The sequence below is a fragment of the Calonectris borealis genome, unplaced genomic scaffold (assembly GCF_964195595.1).
Source record: "Calonectris borealis unplaced genomic scaffold, bCalBor7.hap1.2 HAP1_SCAFFOLD_59, whole genome shotgun sequence".
Classification (NCBI taxonomy): Eukaryota; Metazoa; Chordata; class Aves; order Procellariiformes; family Procellariidae; genus Calonectris; species Calonectris borealis.
Genome location: NW_027441465.1, coordinates 50001 through 71500, shown reverse-complemented (window position 1 = coordinate 71500; position 21500 = coordinate 50001). Strand labels below are relative to the sequence as shown.

The following is a 21500-nucleotide window of genomic DNA, read 5'->3' as shown; positions in this document are numbered from 1 at the left end:
GGGGGCGTGGCTCCGCGCACGGCGCGGCCCAGTCGTTGCGCGGCGGTGGCGGCGGGCGGCCGGAGCGGGCCCGGCCCTGCCCTGCCCTGCCCCGCCGCGGCGGCGCCTCCCCACGCCCTTCCCGGCAGGTGAGCGGGCACCGGGGGGCGGTGGCGGCGGCGGCGGGGCCGGGGCGGCGCCGGCGGCGCCTGCGCGGGACGGGCGGCGGGGGCGGGGCCTGCAGGGGCTTGAGGGGAGGCGGGGGCGGGGCGTGAGGGCAAGCACAGGCCGGCGGGGGCGGGGCCAGGAGGAGAGCGCGGGTCGGCGGGGGCGTGGCCCGAGGGGGCTTAAGGGGAGGCGGGGGCGGGGCCTGAAAGGAAAACCGGGCCGGGCCGGGGGCGTGGCCTGAGGGGGCTTGAGGGGCGGCGGGGGCGTGGTCTGGAGGGGCTTGAGGACCGGCGGGGGCGGGGCCTGGCGGGAATCATGGCTCGGCGGGGGCGGGGCCTGGGAGGGAGTGCGGGCCGCAGGGGGCGTGGCTTGGACGGGATACGGCTCGGCGGAGGCGGGGCCTGAAGGGGAACACTGGCTGGTGGGGGCGGGCCTTCTGCGGGGTGGCGCCACCCCCGCAGGCCGGGCCACGCCCCTGCAGCACTGCCAATGCTCCGGGGCCGACTCCTCCCTAGCCGGTGAGGCCACGCCCCCGGGCGGAGGCCACGCCCCCTCCCCTGCCTTCAGCCGGTCCATGTGGCCGGGCCGGGTCGCTCTGGTGGGGGGGCGGTGGCACCCTGCCCAGCGCCCCCCGTGTCCCCCGCAGGGCTGTCAGCATGGCGGGAGTGACGCCACCAGCAGGGACAGCCGGGTCCCGGGCCGGGGGTCCGGGCACTGCCGACCAGCCCTACGCCTGCCGGGAGTGCGGGAAGGCCTTCAGGTGGTCGTCCCGCCTGGCCCACCACCAGCGCAGCCACACGGGCGAGCGGCCCTACAAGTGCCCCGAGTGCCCCAAGGCCTTCAAGGGCTCCTCCGCCCTCCTCTACCACCAGCGGGGCCACACGGGCGAGCGGCCCTACGCCTGCCCCCAGTGCGGCAAGGCCTTCAAGCGTTCCTCCCTGCTGCAGACCCACCAGCGGGTTCACACGGGGCTGCGGGCTTTCGAGTGCGCCCAGTGCGGCCTCACCTTCAAGTGGGCATCCCACTACCAGTACCACCTCCGGCAGCACACCGGCGAGCGGCCCTACCGCTGCCCCGCTTGCCCCAAGGCCTTCAAGAACTCTTCCAGCCTCCGCCGTCACCGCCACACCCACACCGGCGAGCGGCCCCACGCCTGCCCCGTCTGCGGCAAAGCCTTTGCCCAAGCCACCAACCTCCGGCAACACCAGCGGGTCCACACCGGCGAGCGGCCCTACGCCTGCCCCCAGTGCGGCAAGACCTTCACCCACTCCTCCAACCTCCTCCTCCACCGCCGCACCCACGCCGGCGCCCGGTCCCACGAGTGCCCGACCTGCGCCAAGGCCTTTGTCTCCGATGCCTGCCTGCAGAAACACCTCCAGAGCCATGCCAGCCATGCTGCCATGCCGCCGCTCCTCCCGGCGCCCGCCGCGGCACCGGAGACGCTGTGGAGGTGCTCTGCCTGCCCACTGAGCTTCACCACTGAGGAGGAGCTGCTGGGCCACCAAGGCAGCCACACGGTGACAGCGGTGACCCCCCCGGCCACCCCCCACCGCTGCCCCACCTGTGGCAAGACCTTCAAGAACAGCTCGGGGCTGGCCCGGCATCAGCACGGCCACGCTGCCGAGCGGCCCTTCAAGTGCGCCGTCTGCCCCAAGACCTTCACCCAGTTGGCCGGGCTGTTAGGCCACCAACGCAGCCACCCCGCCGCCGTCCCACCACGTGTCCCCCCCGAGGCTCCTCACCCCCCAGCGGCTCCCCAGCCTGCCCCAGAGCGCCCTTACCAATGCACTGAGTGCGGCAAAGCCTTCAAAGGCTCCTCAGGGCTGCGTTACCACATGCGGGACCACACGGGCGAGCGGCCCTACGCCTGCCGCGAGTGCGGCAAGGCCTTCAAGCGTTCCTCCCTCCTCCAGATCCACCAGCGGGTTCACACGGGGCTGCGGGCTTTCGAGTGCGCCCAGTGCGGCCTCACCTTCAAGTGGGCATCCCACTACCAGTACCACCTCCGGCAGCACACCGGCGAGCGGCCCTACCGCTGCCCCGACTGCCCTAAAGCCTTCAAGAATACCTCCTGTCTCCGCCGCCACCGCCAGCTCCACACCGGCGAGCGGCCCCACGCCTGCCACGTCTGCGGCAAAGCCTTCGCTCAAACCTCCAACCTCCGGCAACACCAGCGGGTCCACACCGGCGAGCGGCCCTACGCCTGCCCCCAGTGCGGCAAGACCTTCACCCACTCCTCCAACCTCCAGCTCCACCGCCGCACCCACTCTGCCGCCCGCCCCTACCGCTGCCCGCTCTGCCCCAAGGCCTTCGTCATGGCCTCCTACCTCCAGCGTCACCTCCGCACCCACGCCCCCGGTCCTCGCGGCACCCCCCACCGCGCCGCTCCGCCCCCCCCCGAACCCCAGACCTTCCTGCTGGTGCAGACCCCCCAGGGCCTGCAGCTCATCCCCAGCCCCCCGGCACCCCCGCGGAAGCTCCTCCTGCTGCCCAGCCCCCCTGCCGAGCCCCCTGCCTTCACCTTCCTGCCCGCTGAGGGTCCCCCACCCCGGGCGGGGAAGGGTCCCCAGGCGTCGGGACCCCCTGCTGCCGGGCAGAGCATCCTGTTGGTACCCGGCACGGGGCAGGCACTGCCTGGTGTCCAGCTCCAGGCAGTGGCGGGGGCCCCGGCAGGGGCCAGCGTCATTGTCCTGCGGGGTGGCGTCAGCGGCATCCTCCCCCCGCGGGGGCCGCAGCCCCCCGACGTCACCGGCGTCCAGCTGCAGGCAGCCGAGGTGACCAACGTCCAGCTCCAAGCCCTGCCACAACCCTTGGAGGTCACCAATATCCAGCTCCAAGCTGCCGAGGTGACAAATGTCCAGCTCCAAGCCACGGAGGTGACAAGTGTCCAGCTCCAAGCCCTGCCGCAGCCCTTGGATGTCACCAACATCCAGCTCCAAGCTGCCGAGGTGACAAATGTCCAGCTCCAAGCCCTGCCACAACCCTCCAAGGTGACCAACATCCAGCTCCAGGCCAGTGAGGTGACCAACGTCCAGCTGCAAGCCCTGCCGCAGCCCTTGGATGTCACCAACATCCAGCTCCAAGCTGCCGAGGTGACAAATGTCCAGCTGCAAGCCCTGCCACAGCCCTTGGATGTCACCAACATCCAGCTCCAAACCAGTGAGGTGACAAATGTCCAGCTGCAAGCCCTGCCACAGCCCTCCAAGGTGGCCAACATCCAGCTCCATGCTCTGCCACAACCCTCAGACGTCACCAACATCCAGCTCCAGGCTCTGCCCCAACCCTCGGACATCACCAACATCCAACTGCAGGCCGCAGAGGTGACAAATGTCCAGCTCCAAGCCCTGCCACAACCCTTGGATGTCACCAACATCCAGCTCCGAGCCCTGCCACAACCCTCTGAGGTCACCAACATCCATCTGCAGGCCACCGAGGTGACAAATGTCCAGCTCCAAGCCCTGCCACAACCCTTGGATGTCACTGACATCCAGCTGCAGGCCACTGAGGTGACAAATGTCCAGCTGCAAGCCCTGCCACAGCCCTCTGAGATCACCAACATCCAGCTCCAAGCCCTGCCGCAGCCCTCAGAAGTGCCCAGCGTCCATCTCCAGGCCACGGAGGTGCCAGATGTCCATCTCCAGGCCACGGAGGTGCCCAGCGTCCATCTCCAGGCCACGGAGGTACCCAACGTCCGGCTGCAGACCACAGAGGTGACAAATGTCCATCTCCAAACCAAGGTACCTGACATCCATCTCCAAGCCACAGAGGTGTCCAACGTCCATCTCCAAACCACAGAGGTCCCCAGTGTCCATCTCGAGGCCACAGAGGTGCCCGACATCCATATCCAGGCCACAGAGGTGCCCAGCATCCAGCTCCAGGCCACAGAGGTGCCTGACGTCCAGCTCCAGGCCATGGAGGTGCCCAACGTCCAGCTGCAGACCACAGAGGTGCCCAATGTTCATCTCAAAACCACTGAAGTGCCCGATGTCCATCTCGAAAGCACTGAGGTGCCCAACATCCATCTCCAAGCCACAGAGGTGCCCAGCGTCCATCTCGAGACCACAAAGGTGAGCAATGTCCACATGCAGGCCACCGAGGTGACCAGTGTCCATCACCAAACCATGGAGGTGCCCAGTGTCCATCTCCAGGACACAGAGTTGCCCAGCGTCCATCTCCAGGATGCAGAGGTGACTACTGTTCAGCTGCAAGCCACTGAGGTGCCCAGCATCCATCCCCAAACCACGGAGGTGACAAATGTCCACCTCCAGGCCACAGAGGTGTCCAGCGTCCATCTCCAGTCCACTGAGGTACCCAGTGTGTGTCACCAAACCACTGAGGTGCCCAATGTCCATCTCCAGACCACAGAGATGACCAGTGTCCATCTCCAAGGCACTGAGGTGTCCAGTGTCCATCACCAAATGATGGAGGTGCCCAACATCCATCTCAAGATTGCGGAGGTGCCCAACATCCAATTGAAGACGATGGAGGTGACAAATGTCCATCTCCAGGCCACTGAAATGCCCAACTCCTGTCACCAAATGATGGAGGTGCCCAGCGTCCAACTCAAGACCACGGAGGTGCCTAATGTCCAACTGAAGACCATAGATGAGGTGCCCAGCATCCAACTCAAGACCATGGAGGTGCCCAACGTCCAACTCAAGACCGTGGAGGAGGTGCCCAACATCCATCTCAAGACCATGGAGGTGCCCAATGTCCAACTCAAGACCGTGGAGGTGCCCGACATCCAACTCAAGACCGTCGAGGTGCCCAACATCCAACTCAAGACCGTGGAGGTGCCCAACGTCCAACTCAAGACCGTGGAAGTACCCAATGTCCAACTCAAGACCGTGGAGGTGCCCAACATCCAACTCAAGCCCACGGAGGTGACAAATGTCCATCTCCAGGCCACAGAGGTGCCCAATGTCCAGCCGCAGCCCTCTGAGGTGCTTGTGGCGGGGGGGGGGCCGTCCCTCTCCCCATCCCCACGGCTGGCAGTGGTGGGGGTGGCCGGGGGGCTGCCCCCCGTGTTGCTGCTGCGGGGGGGTGGGGGGGGACCTACCCGTCTCTGTCTGCAGGCGCTGGCCCAGCTGCCCCCCCCCGGTCCCCCCCGGATCCTCCTGGTCCGGGGCGAGCCAGTACCAGGGAGCAGCGGTGGGGGGCAGCCCCCCACCCCAGCCCGGGCGGCGGCCGGGGGTGGCAGCAGTGGGGGGGGGACGGGGACGGGACCCCCTGCCCCGGAGCTGCCCAACGTCCCGCTGGTTCACACCTTCTGAGGGGGGGGAGGGCCCCCCGGGACCCCCCAGAACCCCCTTGTGGAGCCGGAGCTGGGGGCTCAGAGCTGGGTCCCACTGATGCACATCTTCGGGGGCGGGGGGCCGGACCCCCATGACCCCCGGGACCCCCAGGATGTCCCCGGACCCCGCAGGCCCCCCAGGGACCCCCGGGATGCCCCACGGGGGCCCCTCGCCCCCCGCAGCCACTCCCGCCGAGCCGGAGCTGGGGGGCGGGGGAACGCCCAGCCCTGGGGCCCGGGGGCGGGGCTGGGCCCGCCGTGGGCGTGGTCAATAAACGGTGCCCCGCCGCCTCGCGCCGTGCGGCTCTTCCTTCAGGGGGGGCACCAGGGGGAGGCGGGGCCGTCGCTAGGGGCGGGGCCGTCGCTAGGGGCGGGGCCGTCGCTAGGGGCGAGGCAGTTGCCAGGGCTGGGGTTGCCGCCCGGCGGCCATGGCGAGGGGGCGGGGCCGCGGGCGGCGCCTGCGCGGTGCGGCGTGGCCTGGGCGGGTCCATGGGCGGGGTGGGGGGGGAGCGGGAGGGACCATGAGGGAGCACTGCGAGGGGGCGGGGGAGGGAAGTAGGGGAGTTACTGGGAAGCCGGGGGGTTTACTGGGAGCACTGGGGAGGGGGGGAAGGGAAGAGAGGCACTGGGAGGAGGGGGGTGGACACAGAGCTATGGGGGCCACAGGGGTCCGGCGGGGGGGCTCTGGCGGTTATTGGGGGACACAGGGCTCGGGGGGGGCACTGGGATCTTGGGGGGCTCTGGGGGCACTGAAGGGCACAGGCGTCCGGTGGGGGGGCGCCTCCGAGGGACATTGGGGGGCACAGGGGTACCCCCAACCCTGCACCCAGGGGAGCCCCCCCAAACCCTGCCCCACTGCCCCCCCCATGCTCCCAGCCCCCCCGCCCCCCTGTCAGCCCTAGTGGGCCTGTGACGCCCCCCAGTACAGCCCGACTGACCCCCAGTGTGGCCCCAATGTCCCCTGCGGTGTGGTCCCGCTGACCCCCAGTACGTGTGCGCATGTGCACGTGTGTGTGCGCGTGTGTGCTCCTGTGTGCATGTGCGTGCACGTGTCTGCATGCGTACACGTGTGTGCACGTATGTAAGTGTGCGTGCGCACGAGTGTGTACGTGTGCAAGTGTGTGTGCATGTGCACACATACATGTGTGTGCATGCGTGTTGTATGTGTGTGCATGTGTGTGCATGTGCACGTGTGTGCAAATGTGTGTGCATGAGTGTGTGCATGTGCATGTGTGTGTGTGCATGTGCACACGTGTGCACGTGTTTGTGCGCGTGTGTGCTCCTGTGTGCATGTGCGTGCACGTGTCTGCATGTGTACACGTGTGTGTGCACGTAAGTGTGCGTGCGCACGAGTGTGTACGTGTGCAAGTGTGTGCGCATGTGCACACACATACATGTGTGTGCATGCGTGTTGTATGTGTGTGCATGTGTGTGCATGAGTGTGTGCATGTGCACGTGTGTGCAAATGTGTGTACATGAGTGTGTGCATGTGCACGTGTGTGTGCGCGTGTGTGCTCCTGTGTGCATGTCCGTGCACGTGTCTGCATGCGTACACGTGTGTGTGCACGTATGTATGTGTGCGTGCGCACGAGTGTGTACGTGTGCAAGTGTGTGCGCATGTGCACACACATACATGTGTGTGCATGTGTGTTGTATGTGTGTGCGCGTGTGTGCATGAGTGTGTGCATGTGCACGTGTGTGCACGTGTGTGCAAATGTGTGTGCATGAGTGTGTGCATGTGCACGTGTGTGTGCGCATGTGCACACGTGTGCACGTGTTTGTGCGCATGTGTGCTCCTGTGTGCATGTGCGTGCACGTGCCTGCATGCGTACACGTGTGTGTGCACGTATGTATGTGTGCGTGCGCACGAGTGTGTACGTGTGCAAGTGTGTGCGCATGTGCACACACATACATGTGTGTGCATGCGTGTTGTATGTGTGTGCATGTGTGTGCATGTGCACGTGTGTGCAAATGTGTGCAAATGTGTGTGCATGAGTGTGTGCATGTGCATGTGTGTGTGCGCATGTGCACACGTGTGCACGTGTTTGTGCGCGTGTGCTCCTGTGTGCATGTGCGTGCACGTGTCTGCATGTGTACACGTGTGTGTGCACGTATGTAAGTGTGCGTGCGCACGAGTGTGTACGTGTGCAAGTGTGTGCGCATGTGCACACACATACATGTGTGTGCATGTGTGTTGTATGTGTGTGCGCGTGTGTGCCTGTGTGCGCATGTGCACGTGTGTGCATGTGCACGTGTGTGTGCGCATGTGCACACGTGTGCATGTGTATGGGTATGTGTGTGCTGTCTGCATGCGTGTGTGCGTGTGTATACGTGTGTGTGTATATCTGCACATATGTATGCATGTGTGCACGTGTGTGCACGTGTATGCAAGTGTGTGTGCATGAGTGTGTTTATGTGTGCGTGTGTGTGCATGTATGTATGTACACGTGTGTACACGTGTGCATGTGTGTGCAAGCGTGATATATGTGCAAAGTGTGTGCACGTGTCTGCATGTATGCATGCACACGTGTTCAAATGTGTGCGTGTGTGCAAGTGAGCGTGCACATGCATGTGCCCATCTGCGTGCACGTGTGAGCGTGCACCAGCTGTTTGTGCCCTGTGCTGCTGCTGCAGGAGGCCACGTGCACGCGCGTGTCGGGGCGGCGGGAGGCCACGTGCACACACGTGTCGGTGGGAGGCCCTGTGCACGCGCGTGTCGGGGCGGCGGGAGGCCACGTGCACACGCGTGGGCGCTGCACGTGTGTCCCCTGGGCGCCGCGTGGCTCCGGCGTTAACCCCCACCCCACCCGCCCCGGCCCGAGCCCCGCCGGGTTGCAGGACGCAACAAGGGGGACCCCTCCCCCCCCGCCCCCCAGCCCAGGGGGTCCCAGGGCCCCCCCCGCCCCCAGCCCGGCCCCCCAGCCCCTGGACGGGCAGGCGGACGGACTGAGTCATCCTTGGCCCGGCAGCCCCGTCTCGTCCTCCCCGCCCGCCGGCCACCCCCAGCGCCACCACCGCCCGCCATGGCCCTCGCCCTCCTGCTCCTGGGTGAGCCCGGCGGCACCGACTGCGCTGCGCGGGCGCTGCGCGGGCACTGCGCTGCATGGACACTGCGCTGCATGGGCACTGCGCTGCATGGGCACTGCGGTGCATGGGCACTGCGCGGGCACTGCGCGGGCACTGCGCTGCACGGGCACTGCGCTGCATGGGCACTGCGGTGCATGGGCACTGCGCGGGCACTGCACAGGCACTGCGCTGCATGGGCACTGCACGGGCACTGCGCTGCACGGGCACCGCGCTGCGCAGGCACTGCGCGGGCACTGCGCGGGCACTGCGCTGCACGGGCACTGCGCTGCACGGGCACTGCGCTGCATGGGCACTGCACGGGCACTGCGCTGCACGGGCACCGCGCTGCATGGGCACTGCGCGGGCACTGCGCTGCATGGGCACTGCGCTGCATAGGCACTGCACGGGCACTGCACGGGCACTGCGCTGCATGGGCACTGCGCGGGCACTGCACGGGCACGGCACGGGCACTGCACGGGCACTGCGCTGCACGGGCACTGCGCTGCATAGGCACTGCACGGGCACTGCACGGGCACTGCGCTGCATGGGCACTGCGTGGGCACTGCATGGGCACTGCGTGGGCACTGCGCTGCACGGGCACTGCGCTGCATAGGCACTGCACGGGCACTGCACAGGCACTGCGCTGCACGGGCACTGCGCTGCATGGGCACTGCGCGGGCACTGCGCTGCACGGGCACTGCGCTGCATAGGCACTGCACGGGCACTGCGCTGCATGGGCACTGCGCGGGCACTGCGCTGCACGGGCACTGCGCTGCGCGGGCACTGTGCGGGCACTGCGCGGGCACTGCACGGGCACTGCGCTGCATGGGCACTGCACGGGCACTGTGCTGCGCGGGCACTGCGCGAGCACTGCGCGGGCACTGCGCTGCACGGGCACTGCGCTGCATGGGCACTGCGCGGGCACTGCGCTGCGCGGGCACTGCGCTGCATGGGCACTGCGCTGCATGGGCACTGCGCGGGCACTGCGCTGCGCGGGCACTGCACGGGCACTGCGCGGGCACTGCACTGCACGGGCACTGCACTGCACGGGCATTGCGCGGGCACTGCGTGGGGTTGGTGTACATATAGCACGGGCATGATGTGGGTGCTGGGAGGGGGGTTGAATACAGCACTGGGCACTTGCGCGGGCACTGCACGGGCACTGGCACAGGCACTGCATGGGCACTGCGTGGGGTTGGTGTGTGTATGGCACAGCTACGGCATGGGTATGGTGTGGGTGCTGGGAGGGGAGGATGAACACAGCACTGGGCACTGCACTGGCGCTGCACTGCACAGGCATGGCACAGGCAGTGCCCAGGCACAGTGCTGGACACGGCACGTGCACGGGCACTGCAGTGGGCACTCCATGGGGGGGTCTGGGCACTGCCCTGGGCACTGCACAGGACCAGGTGCTGCACTGGGCACTCGAAGGGAAGGGCACTGCCGGGGGGGACACTGGGCAGGGCAGTGGGAATGGCACTGGGCACTGTGGGCTGTTCTGGGCGCTGGTCAGGGCACTGGGGACTGGGCACTGGGCACTGGGCACTGGGAAGGGCACTGGGAATGGCACTGGGCACTGTGGGCTGTTCTGGGCGCTGGTCAGGGCATGGGGCACTGGGCACTGGGCACTGGGCACTGGGCACTGGGAATGGCACTGGGCACTGTGGGCTGTGCTGGGCACTGGTCAGGGCACTGGGCACTGGGCACTGAGCACTGGGAAGGGCACTGGGAATGGCACTGGGCACTGTGGGCTGTTCAGGGCACTGGTCAGGACATGGGGCACTGGGCACTGGGCACTGGGAAGGGCACTGGGAATTGCACCGGGCACTGTGGGCTGTTCTGGGCACTGGTCAGGATATGGGGCACTGGGCACTGAGCACTGGGAAGGGCACTGGGAATGGCACTGGGCACTGTGGGCTGTGCTGGGTACTGGGCACTGGTCAGGGCATGGGGCACTGGGGACTGGGCACTGAGCACTGGGAAGGGCACTGGGAATTGCACTGGGCACTGTGGGCTGTGCTGGGTGCTGGGTGCTGGTCAGGGCATTGGGCACTGGGCACTGGGAAGGGCAGTGGGAATGGCACTGGGCACTGTGGGCTGTGCTGGGCACTGGTCAGGGCACGGGGCACTGGGCACTGAGCACTGGGAAGGGCAGTGGGAAGGGCACTGGGCACTGTGGGCTGTGCTGGGCGCTGGTCAGGGCATGGGGCACTGGGCACTGGGCACTGGGCACTGGGAATGGCACTGGGCACTGTGGGCTCTTCTGGGCACTGGTCAGGGCATGGGGCACTGGGCACTGGGCACTGGGAAGGGCACTGGGAAGGGCGCTGGGCACTGTGGGCTGTTCTGGGCACTGGTCAGGGCACTGGGCACTGGGCACTGGGCACTGGGAAGGGCACTGGGAATTGCACTGGGCCCTGTGGGCTGTTCTGGGCACTGGTCAGGACATGGGGCACTGGGCACTGAGCACTGGGAAGGGCACTGGGAATGGCACTGGGCACTGTGGGCTGTGCTGGGTACTGGGCACTGGTCAGGGCATAGGGCACTGGGGACTGGGCACTGAGCACTGAGCACTGGGAAGGGCACTGGGATTGGCACTGGGCACTGTGGGCTGTGCTGGGTACTGGGCACTGGTCAGGGCATGGGGCACTGGGGACTGGGCACTGAGCACTGGGAAGGGCACTGGGAATTGCACTGGGCACTGTGGGCTGTGCTGGGTGCTGGGTGCTGGTCAGGGCATTGGGCACTGGGCACTGGGAAGAGCAGTGGGAATGGCACTGGGCACTGTGGGCTGTGCTGGGCACTGGTCAGGGCACGGGGCACTGGGCACTGAGCACTGGGAAGGGCACTGGGAAGGGCACTGGGCACTGTGGGCTGTGCTGGGCACTGGTCAGGGCATGGGGCACTGGGCACCGGGCACTGGGAAGGGCACTGGGAAGGGCACTGGGTACTGTGGGCTGTGCTGGGTACTGGGCACTGGTCACTGGGAAGGGCACTGGGAAGGGCACTGGGTGCCATGGGCCATGCTGAGCACTGGGCACGGGGCGTGGGGCAGTGCGGGCTGTGCTGGCATCTGGGCACTGGGCTGTGCGGGATACTGGGAAGGCTGTGAGGCACCGGGCAGGGCACTGGGTGTTCTGGGCTGTCCTGGGCACTGGTCACTGGGAGGGGAAGTGGGTAGGGTGGGCTGTGATGGGCAGTGGAAAGAACACCAGGCAGTGGGCATGGGGGGCACTGGGGAGTGGGCACTGGGAAGGGCACTGGTCACTGGTCAGAACACTGGGCAGGGAGCACTGGGCACTGGTCATAGGGCACTGGGCACTGGGAAGCGCACTGGGCACTGGGCCCTGGGAACTGGGAAGGGCACTGGGCAGGGGGCAGAGGTCACGGGGCACTGGTCACTAGAGAGGGCACTGGTCACTGGTACTGGTTGCTGGACATGGGGTACTGGGCACTGGGAACTGGGAAGGGCACTTGTCCTGGGGCGCTGGGCAGCAGGAACTGGGAAGGACACTGGACACTGGTTGATGATGGTCATGGGGCACTGGGAAGGGTACTGGTCACTGGTCACAGGGAACTGGGCAGGGCACTGGTCATTGGGCACTGGGCACTGGACACTTGGAAGGGCACTGGGCACTGGACACTGGTCAGGGGGCACTGGGCACTGGACACTGGGCAGGGCACTGGGCATGGGGCAGAGGTCACAGGTCACTGGGAAGGGCACTGGGGACTGGTACTGGTTGCTGGGCACTGGGCTCTGGGCACTGGGCTTGGGGAGGGCACTGGGAAGGGCATCGGTCACTGGATATGGGGCACTGATCATGAGGAACTGGGAAGGGCACTGAACACGGGGCACTGGGCACTGGGAACTGGGAAGGACAGTGAGCACTGGTTGATGATGGTCATGGGGCGCTGGGAAGGGCACTGGTTACAGGGCACTGGGCAGAGCACAGGGCATGGGGCACTGGGCACTGGGCACTGCAGGAGGCCGTTGGGCAGGGGCAGTGGGCACTGGGCAGGGCACTGGGCAGAGCACTGGGCATGGGGCACTGGGCACTGGGCACTGCAGGAGGCCGTTGGGCAGGGGCAGTGGGCACTGGGCAGGGCACTGGGCAGAGCACTGGGCATGGGGCACGGGGCACTGGGCACTGCAGGAGGCCGTTGGGCATGGGGCAGTGGGCACTGGGAAGGGCACTGGGCACTGGCCATGGGGCACTGGGGACTGGGAAAGGCACTGGGAAAGGCTGGTCACTGGTCACGGGGCTTTGGTACCTGGTCACAGGGCACCAGGCACTGTAGAAAGGGCACTGGGCATGGGGAACTGGGCACTCGGAAGGGCACTGGCCACTGGTCGCAGGGAACTGGGAAGGGCACTGGTCATGGGGCACTGGGCTCTGGGCGCTGGTCACTGGTCCCTGCTGCCAGGTGCCCCAGGGACCCCCAGCCCCCCGGGGAGCCGGGGTCAGAGGGGTACCCGGACACCTGGGTGCCCCCACTCATCCTCTCCACTCGGTCTCCAGTGGGGCTGCTGGGACCCCGCAGCACAGGTACTGGGGGGGAGGGGGGGCGGGGGGGCGGGGAGGGGCCTGGCCCAGTCAGGGGGAGCTCCCAGCGGGTCCCAGTGCGTGCCAAGGATCCCCGTGGGTTCCAGCAGGTCCCAGTGTGTGCAGAGGATCCCAGTGAATCCCAGTGGGTCCCAGTTTCTGCAAATGATCCCCGTGGGTCCCAATGTGAATCCCAGCGGGTCCCAGCAGGTCCCAGTGTGTGCAAAGGAGCGCGGTGGGTACCAGTTTGTGCAAAGGATCCCAGCAGGTCCCAGTGTGTGCAGAGGATCCCAGTGAATCCCAGTGGGTCCCAGTTTCTGCAAATGATCCCCGTGGGTCCCAATGTGAATCCCAGAGGGTCCCAGCGGGTCCCAGTGTGTGCAAAGGAGCCCGGTGGGTCCCAATGTGTGCAGGGGTCCCAGCAGGTCCCAGTGGGTCCCAGCAGGTCCCAGTGTGTACGGGGCTCCCAGTAGGTCCCAGCAGGTCCCAGTATGTGCAAAGGAGCCCAGTGGGTACCAGTTTGTGCAAAGGATCCCAGCAGGTCCCAGTGTGTACGGGGCTCCCAGTAGGTCCCAGCAGGTCCCAGTGTGTGCAAAGGAACGCAGTGGGTACCAGTTTGTGCAAAGGATCCCAGCAGGTCCCAGTGTGTACTGGGCTCCCAGTAGGCCCCAGCAGGTCCCAAGTGTGTGCAAAGGAGCCCGGTGGGTCCCAGTGGGTGCAGGGGTCCCAGCAGGTCCCAGTGTGTACGGGGCTCCCAGTAGGTCCCAGCAGGTCCCAGTGTGTGCAAAGGAGCGCGGTGGGTACCAGTTTGTGCAAAGGATCCCAGCAGGTCCCAGTGTGTACGGGGCTCCCAGTAGGTCCCAGCAGGTCCCAGTGTGTGCAAAGGAGCGCGGTGGGTACCAGTTTGTGCAAAGGATCCCAGCAGGTCCCAGTGTGTACGGGGCTCCCAGTAGGTCCCAGCAGGTCCCAGTATGTGCAAAGGAGCGCGGTGGGTACCAGTTTGTGCAAAGGATCCCAGCAGGTCCCAGTGTGTACGGGGCTCCCAGTAGGTCCCAGCAGGTCCCAGTATGTGCAAAGGAGCGCGGTGGGTACCAGTTTGTGCAAAGGATCCCAGCAGGTCCCAGTGTGTACTGGGCTCCCAGCAGGTCCCAGCAGGTCCCAGTGTGTGCAAAGGAGCGCGGTGGGTACCAGTTTGTGCAAAGGATCCCAGCAGGTCCCAGTGTGTACTGGGCTCCCAGTAGGTCCCAGCAGGTCCCAGTATGTGCAAAGGAGCCCAGTGGGTACCAGTTTGTACAAAGGATCCCAGCAGGTCCCAGTGTGTACTGGGCTCCCAGTAGGTCCCAGCAGGTCCCAGTGTGTGCAAAGGAGCGCGGTGGGTACCAGTTTGTGCAAAGGATCCCAGCAGGTCCCAGTGTGTACTGGGCTCCCAGTAGGTCCCAGCAGGTCCCAGTGTGTGCAAAGGAGCGCGGTGGGTACCAGTTTGTGCAAAGGATCCCAGCAGGTCCCAGTGTGTACTGGGCTCCCAGTAGGTCCCAGCAGGTCCCAAGTGTGTGCAAAGGAGCCCGGTGGGTCCCAGTGGGTGCAGGGGTCCCAGCAGGTCCCAGTGTGTACGGGGCTCCCAGTAGGTCCCAGCAGGTCCCAGTATGTGCAAAGGAGCGCGGTGGGTACCAGTTTGTGCAAAGGATCCCAGCAGGTCCCAGTGTGTACGGGGCTCCCAGTAGGCCCCAGCAGGTCCCAAGTGTGTGCAAAGGAGCCCAGTGGGTACCAGTTTGTGCAAAGGATCCCAGCAGGTCCCAGTGTGTACTGGGCTCCCAGTAGGTCCCAGCAGGTCCCAGTGTGTGCAAAGGAGCGCGGTGGGTACCAGTTTGTGCAAAGTATCCCAGCAGGTCCCAGTGTGTACGAGGCTCCCAGTAGGTCCCAGCAGGTCCCAGTATGTGCAAAGGAGCCCAGTGGGTACCAGTTTGTGCAAAGGATCCCAGCAGGTCCCGGTGTGTACGAGGCTCCCAGTAGGTCCCAGCAGGTCCCAGTATGTGCAAAGGAGCGCGGTGGGTACCGGTTTGTGCAAAGGATCCCAGCAGGTCCCAGTGTGTACTGGGCTCCCAGTAGGTCCCAGCAGGTCCCAGTGTGTGCAAAGGAGCGCGGTGGGTACCAGTTTGTGCAAAGGATCCCAGCAGGTCCCAGTGTGTACGGGGCTCCCAGTAGGTCCCAGCAGGTCCCAGTGTGTGCAAAGGAGCGCGGTGGGTACCAGTTTGTGCAAAGGATCCCAGCAGGTCCCAGTGTGTACGGGGCTCCCACTAGGTCCCAGCAGGTCCCAGTGTGTGCAAAGGAGCGCGGTGGGTACCAGTTTGTACAAAGGATCCCAGCAGGTCCCAGTGTGTACTGGGCTCCCAGTAGGTCCCAGCAGGTCCCAGTGTGTGCAAAGGAGCGCGGTGGGTACCAGTTTGTGCAAAGGATCCCAGCAGGTCCCAGTGTGTACTGGGCTCCCAGTAGGTCCCAGCAGGTCCCAGTGTGTGCAAAGGAGCGCGGTGGGTACCAGTTTGTGCAAAGGATCCCAGCAGGTCCCAGTGTGTACTGGGCTCCCAGTAGGCCCCAGCAGGTCCCAAGTGTGTGCAAAGGAGCCCGGTGGGTCCCAGTGGGTGCAGGGGTCCCAGCAGGTCCCAGTGAGTGCAGGGCCACCGGTGGGTGCCAGGGGTTCCCGGTGGGTCCCCGCGGGCGTTGCCGGGTGCCGTTGGCCCCCGCGCCTGAGCGCGCGCTGTTCCCAGGGCCGTTCCCGGTGCGGCTGGCCGGCGGCCCCGGGCGCTGTGCCGGGCGGGTGGAGGTGCAGCACGGTGGGCGCTGGGGCACCGTCTGCGACGATGACTGGGGGCTGCCGGACGCGGCGGTGGTCTGCAGGCAGCTGGGCTGCGGGGCCGCCCTGGCCGCCCCACCGGGAGCCTGGTTTGGAGAGGGCGCGGGTCCCATCTGGCTCAACGGGTTGCGGTGCCGGGGCACCGAGGAGCGGCTGGCCCTGTGCCGGCACCGGGGCTGGCGTCCCCACGTCTGTGCCCACGAAGAGGATGCCAGCGCCGTCTGCTCAGGTGGGCTGCGGCGGGCGCATGGGCGAGTGGGGGGGCCAAGCTGGGGACCCCTCGCCTGACCGCTGCTCCCCACAGCTCACCGCTTCCAGCCCCTCGGCACCACCGAGCCCCCCTGGGCCTCCACGCCGCTGCCCACTGTCACCCAGCCACCCGTTACAGCATGCACAGGTGCACTGTGCGCAGGTACGGTGTGCATAGGTACAGCACGCACAGCGGCAATGTGTGCAAGTACAGCATGCACAGGTTACAGCATGCACCGGTACAACGTGCACAGGTACAGCATGCACAGGCATAGCATGCACAGCTAGATACAGTGTGCACAGGTACGGTGTGCACGGGCATGGTGTGCACAGGCATAGCATGCACAGCTATGGTGTGCACAAGTATTGTGTGCATAGGTTCGGTGTGCATGGGCATGCTGTGCCTGTACGGTGTACGGTGTACACAGGCAGAGCATGCACAGCTATGGTGTGCACAGGTACAGCATGCACAGGTACGGTGTGCACAGGCAGAGCACACACAGCTATGGTGTGCACAGGTATGGTGTGCACAGGTACAGCATGCACAGGTACGGTGTGCACAGGCAGAGCACACACAGCTATGGTGTGCACAGCTATGGTGTGCACAGGTATGGTGTGCATGGGCACAGTGCGCACGGGCATGGTGCGCACGGGCACAGCATGCACAGGCGTGGCATGCACAGGTACGGTGTGCACAGTCACAGTGTGCACAGGCGTGGCATGCACAGGTACGGTGTGCACGGGCACAGCATGCACAGGCGTGGCATGCACAGGTACGGTGTGCACGGTCACAGTGTGCACAGGCGTGGCATGCACAGGTACGGTGTGCAGTCATGGTGTGCAAAGGCACAGCATGCACAGCTGTGGTGTGCACAGGCCAGGTGTGCACAGGTACAGCATGCAGAAGTAGGGTGTGCACAGCGATGGTGTGCACGGGCATGGCATGCACAGGTAGGGTGTGCACGGGCAGGGTGTGCACAGGTACCCCCCACCCATGGGTCCCAGGGGCCTGCAGTGGTGCTGACCCCCGGCCTCTCTCCCAGGGGGTCCGGCTGTGCGGCTGGTGGGGGCCGCAGGGCGCTGCGCCGGCCGGCTGGAGATCTTCCACGCCGGCCAGTGGGGTACCGTCTGCGATGACCTGTGGGGGCTGCCAGACGCGGCGGTGGTCTGCCGGCAGCTGGGCTGCGGGGCCGCCCTCGACGCACCCCAGGCAGCTTTTTTTGGTGAGGGCACCGGGCCCATCTGGCTGGACGATGTGCGGTGCCAAGGGAACGAGTTGTCCCTATTGGGGTGCCCGGCTTCCCCCTGGGGCGTCACCAACTGTCAGCACCGGGAGGATGCCGCTGTTGTCTGCGCAGGTACCTGCAATGCGGGGGGCTGGGGGCCGTGCCCCCACGGGGGTGATACAGTGGGCGCGCAATCCTCGTACCCGTGCAGCGGTCCCGGGGCAATGGGTGGGCACGGGGACACTGTGGCTGAATTGCAAACCCTGTGGGTGTGCGGTCCGCAGGGTGCAGCGCAGCCGTGCTGCAAGCGGCAGCAGTGAGGGTGCAGTACATGTACAGTGTGTGCATGGGCAGGGCGCAGTGCATGTGTGCAGTGCATGGGGACACCGAGTCTGTGCAGTGCATGCATGTGCAGTGCATGCGTGGGCAGGGTGCACTGCATGTATGTAGTGCACGGGAATGCAGAGTCTGTGCAGTGCATGCGTGTCCAGGGCTCAGTGCATGTGTGCAGTGCGTGCATGGACAGGGCGCAGTGTGTGTGTGCAGTGCATGCGGACACTGAGTCTCGGTAGTGCGTGTGTGCAGTGCACGGGGACACCCAAGTCGTGCAGTGCAGGTGTGGGCAGGGTGCAGTGCGTGCGTGCAGTGCGTGGGGACACTGAGTCTGTGCGGTGTGTGCATGAGCAGGGCGCAGTGCTTGTGTGCAGTGCATGCGTGGGGAGGGTGCAGTGCATGTGTGGAGTGCATGGAGACCCAGTCTGTGCAGTGCATGTGTGGGTCGGGCACAGTGCATATGTGCAGTGCATGGGGACACCGAGTCTGTGCAGTGCATGTGTGCAGTGCATGGGGACACCAAGTCTGTGCAGTGCATGCATATGCGCAGTGCATGTGTGGGGAGGGTGCAGTGCATGTGTGGAGTGCATGGAGACCCAGTCTGTGCAGTGCATGTGTGGGTCGGGCACAGTGCATATGTGCAGTGCATGGGGACACCCAGTCTGTGCAGTGCATGCATGTGCAGTGCATGCATATGCGCAGTGCATGCGTGGGCAGGGTGCAGTGCATGTATGCAATGCACGGGAACACAGAGTCTGTGCAGTGCATACGTGTCCAGGGCTCAGTGCATGTGTGCAGTGCATGCATGGGCAGGGCGCAGTGTGTGTGTGCAGTGCATGGGGACACCGAGTCGTGCAGTGCATGTGTGGGCAGGGCGCAGTGTGTGTGTGCAGTGCATGGGGACACCGAGTCGTGCAGTGTGTGCGTGGGCAGGGCGCAGTGCATGTGTGCAGTGCATGGGGACACCAAGTCTGGGTAGTGCATGTGTGCAGTGCACCGGGACACCAAGTTGTGCAGCGGATATGTGGGCAGGGCACAGTGCATGCGTGCATGGGCAGGGTGCAGTGCGTGTGTGCAGTGCATGCATGAGCACGGTGCAGTGCATGTGTTCATTGCATGCGTGGCAGAGCGCAGTGCATGTGCAGTGCATGGGGACACTGAGTCTGCGCAGTGCATGCGTGGGCAGGAGGCAGTGCACGTGCAGTGCATGGGGACCCGGTCTGTGCAGTGCATGCGTGGGCAGCGTGCATTGCATGTGTGTAATGTGTGCGTGGGCAGGGCGCAGTGCGTGTGTGCAGCGCGTGTGTGGGCAGGGCACAGCGTGTGTGCAGTGCAGGTGCAGTGCGCACGCTGCAGGGCAGACGCTGGCCTCTGCCCGCAGATGAGCTGGCCACCCTGGGTATCCGCCCCGCAGAGCCCACTCCCCGCCAGCCGCACATGAAGCCGGCCTGGGTGCCCCCCTCCGCACGGCCCCGCGTCCCCGGCTCTCCCAGGAGCACTGCAGCCAGCCAGCCCACCGCAAGGACAGCCCGCAAGGGTAGGAGGAGCAGGGATGGGGGTCCCCGTCCCCCTGTGCAAGGTCCTGGGGAGCGGGCGGGTGGCCAGCCGCAACGCGGGACCCCATGTTTTGCCACCCTGGCCTGGCTGCAAGGCGGGGGGCTGGAGCAAATTTGGGTGGTGTGGACCCCCCCCATGCACCTCCCCTGCCTGCAGGGGTCCCTGTTGCCTCTGGCCCTGGGTGCACCCCCAGAGCTGGGTTGAGCGACCCTCTCATTGCTGCAGGGCAAGGGGACCTGCTGTCACCAACGGGGACCTCTCCACCAACCAGCAGCACCCAGCACCCTGCAGGACAGGGTCTGGCCAGCACCACTCCCAGCACCCAGCACCCCACACGATGGGATGCAACTGGTGCCACCCCCAGCACCCAGCGTCCCGCAGGACAGGGTCGAATCGGTGACACCCACACCAAAGCAGGACGAGATCCCATTCGTATCATCAGGATCACCCGGCTCAAAGCAGAACAGGATCCAGCCGGCATCGTCCAGAGCACCAAGCCCAAGGCAGGACGGGATCCAGCTGGTGCCACCAGGTCTAAAGTGGGACGGGATCCAGCTGGTGCCACCAGGTCTAAAGTGGGACGGGATCCGGCTGGTACCCCGAGGTCCAAAGCAGGATGGGATCCTGCTGGCACCAACAGGTCCAAGGCCGGATGGCATCCAGCTGGCACCAACAGGTCCAAGGCCGGGTGGCATCCAGCTGGCACCAACAGGTCCAAGGAAGGACGGTATCCAGTGGGAACCAACAGGTCCAAAGCAGGATGGGATCCAGCTGGCACCAACAGGTCCAAGGCCGGATGGCATCCAGCTGGCACCAACAGGTCCAAGACAGGACGGGATCCAGTCGGTACCATCCGCATCACCCGGCCCAAAGCAGGGCGGGATCCAATCAGTACTGTACGGATCACCCGGCCCAAAGCTGGACAGATTCTGGCAGGTGCCAACCAGACCACCAGGAAACCACCAGGACGGGGTTTGGTTGGGACCATGCAAGGTACCAAGCCCAAGTCAGGGCGGGATCCAGTTGGTGCCACCCAACTGCGAACAGGGCAGGATGTGGCAGTTGCCATGCAGTTCACCCAATGGCCAGCAGGACAGGATCCTGTTGACGCCACTCAAGCCAAAGTGGGGCAGGATCTGGTTGGTACCACGCAAGGCACCTGGCCCAAAGCAAGGCAGGACTTGCCCCCCACCATGGTGCTCCCAGCTGGTGATACCATGTGGAGTAACCAGAACCTGGGAGAACCAGGTCCTGAAGGTACTGTGAAGAGCACACGTCCTCCAGCAGAACCAGATGCAGATGGTACCAAATGGACAACACGTTCTTCAGCAGATTTTGGTCGAGATGATACCCTGAGGAGCATACGTCCTGCAGCAGAACCAGGTCCTGAAGGTACCATGAGTAGTACACGTCCTGCAGCAGAACAAGATCTAGAAGATTCCACGATGAGCACACATTCTGCAGCAGAACCAGGTCCTGAAGGTAACATGAGTAGCACACATCCTTCAGTGAAACTGGATCCAGATGGTACCACACAGAGCACACATCCTGCAGCCAAACCAGGTCCAGAAGGTACCACATGGAGCACACGTCCTCCAGTGGAACCGGATCAAGATGGTACCACACAGAGCACACAACCTGCAGCCGAACCAGGTCCAGAAGGTACCACATGGAGCACACGTCCTCCAGTGGAACTGGATCAAGATGGTACCACACAGAGCACACATCTTGCAGCCGAACCAGGTCCAGAAGGTACCACATGGAACACACATGCACCAGCAGAATCAGATCCTGAAGGTACCATGAGTAGTACACGTCCTGCAGCAGAACCAGATCTAGAAGGTACCATGAGGAGTACATGTCCTTCAGTGGAACTGGACCTAGATGGTACCACATGGAGCACACGTCCTGCAGCAGAACCAGGTCCTGAAGGTATCATAAGGAGCACACGTCCTCCAGCGGAACTGGATCCAGATGATACCACATGGAGCACACATCTTGCAGCAGAACCAGGTCCTGAAGGTACCATGAGGAGCACACATCCTCCAGCGAAACTGGATCCAGATGGTACCATGCAAAGTGCACATTCTTCAGCAGAAATGGGTCTGGATGATACCATGTGGAGTGCACATCCCACAGCAGAACCTGGTCCCAGTGGTGCCACACTGTATGCACGTCCTTCAGCAGAACTGGATGCAGATGGTACGACACGGAGCACAGTTTCTTTAGCAGATTTT

The 21500-nt window shown here is 65.2% G+C and overlaps 2 protein-coding genes across 5 annotated transcripts in view; both read left to right on the top strand.

The window, feature by feature from the left end:
* Nucleotides 1-21500, top strand: part of LOC142076499 (antigen WC1.1-like) — a 127498-nt gene that overhangs the window by 98556 nt on the left and 7442 nt on the right. The window contains exons 11-14 of the mRNA XM_075138780.1: nucleotides 15813-16153; nucleotides 16217-16310; nucleotides 17191-17658; nucleotides 19489-21500. The exon at nucleotides 19489-21500 is cut by the window's right edge and continues 190 nt beyond it. Coding sequence (XP_074994881.1) covers nucleotides 15813-16153; nucleotides 16217-16310; nucleotides 17191-17658; nucleotides 19489-21500 — 2915 coding nt within the window. The remainder of the gene's footprint in view (nucleotides 1-15812; nucleotides 16154-16216; nucleotides 16311-17190; nucleotides 17659-19488) is intronic.
* On the top strand, nucleotides 35-5728 carry LOC142076520 (uncharacterized). 4 transcript variants are annotated; one of them, XM_075138809.1, is made up of 3 exons: nucleotides 35-128; nucleotides 794-3137; nucleotides 3582-5728. In XM_075138809.1, the coding sequence occupies exons 2-3, from the start codon at nucleotides 804-806 to the stop codon at nucleotides 5418-5420; spliced, it is 4173 nt and encodes a 1390-aa protein (XP_074994910.1). In that variant the 5' UTR covers nucleotides 35-128; nucleotides 794-803; the 3' UTR covers nucleotides 5421-5728. The 4 variants fall into 4 exon arrangements, with proteins under 4 accessions (XP_074994910.1, XP_074994909.1, XP_074994908.1 ...); XM_075138808.1 differs by having other exon boundaries at nucleotides 794-4724; nucleotides 4821-5728; XM_075138807.1 differs by having other exon boundaries at nucleotides 794-4787; nucleotides 4821-5728.

Bases quoted from the DNA above. Each gene is read 5' to 3' on its own strand.
- LOC142076520 (XM_075138806.1), top strand. From the start codon at position 804: ATGGCGGGAGTGACGCCACCAGCAGGGACAGCCGGGTCCCGGGCCGGG.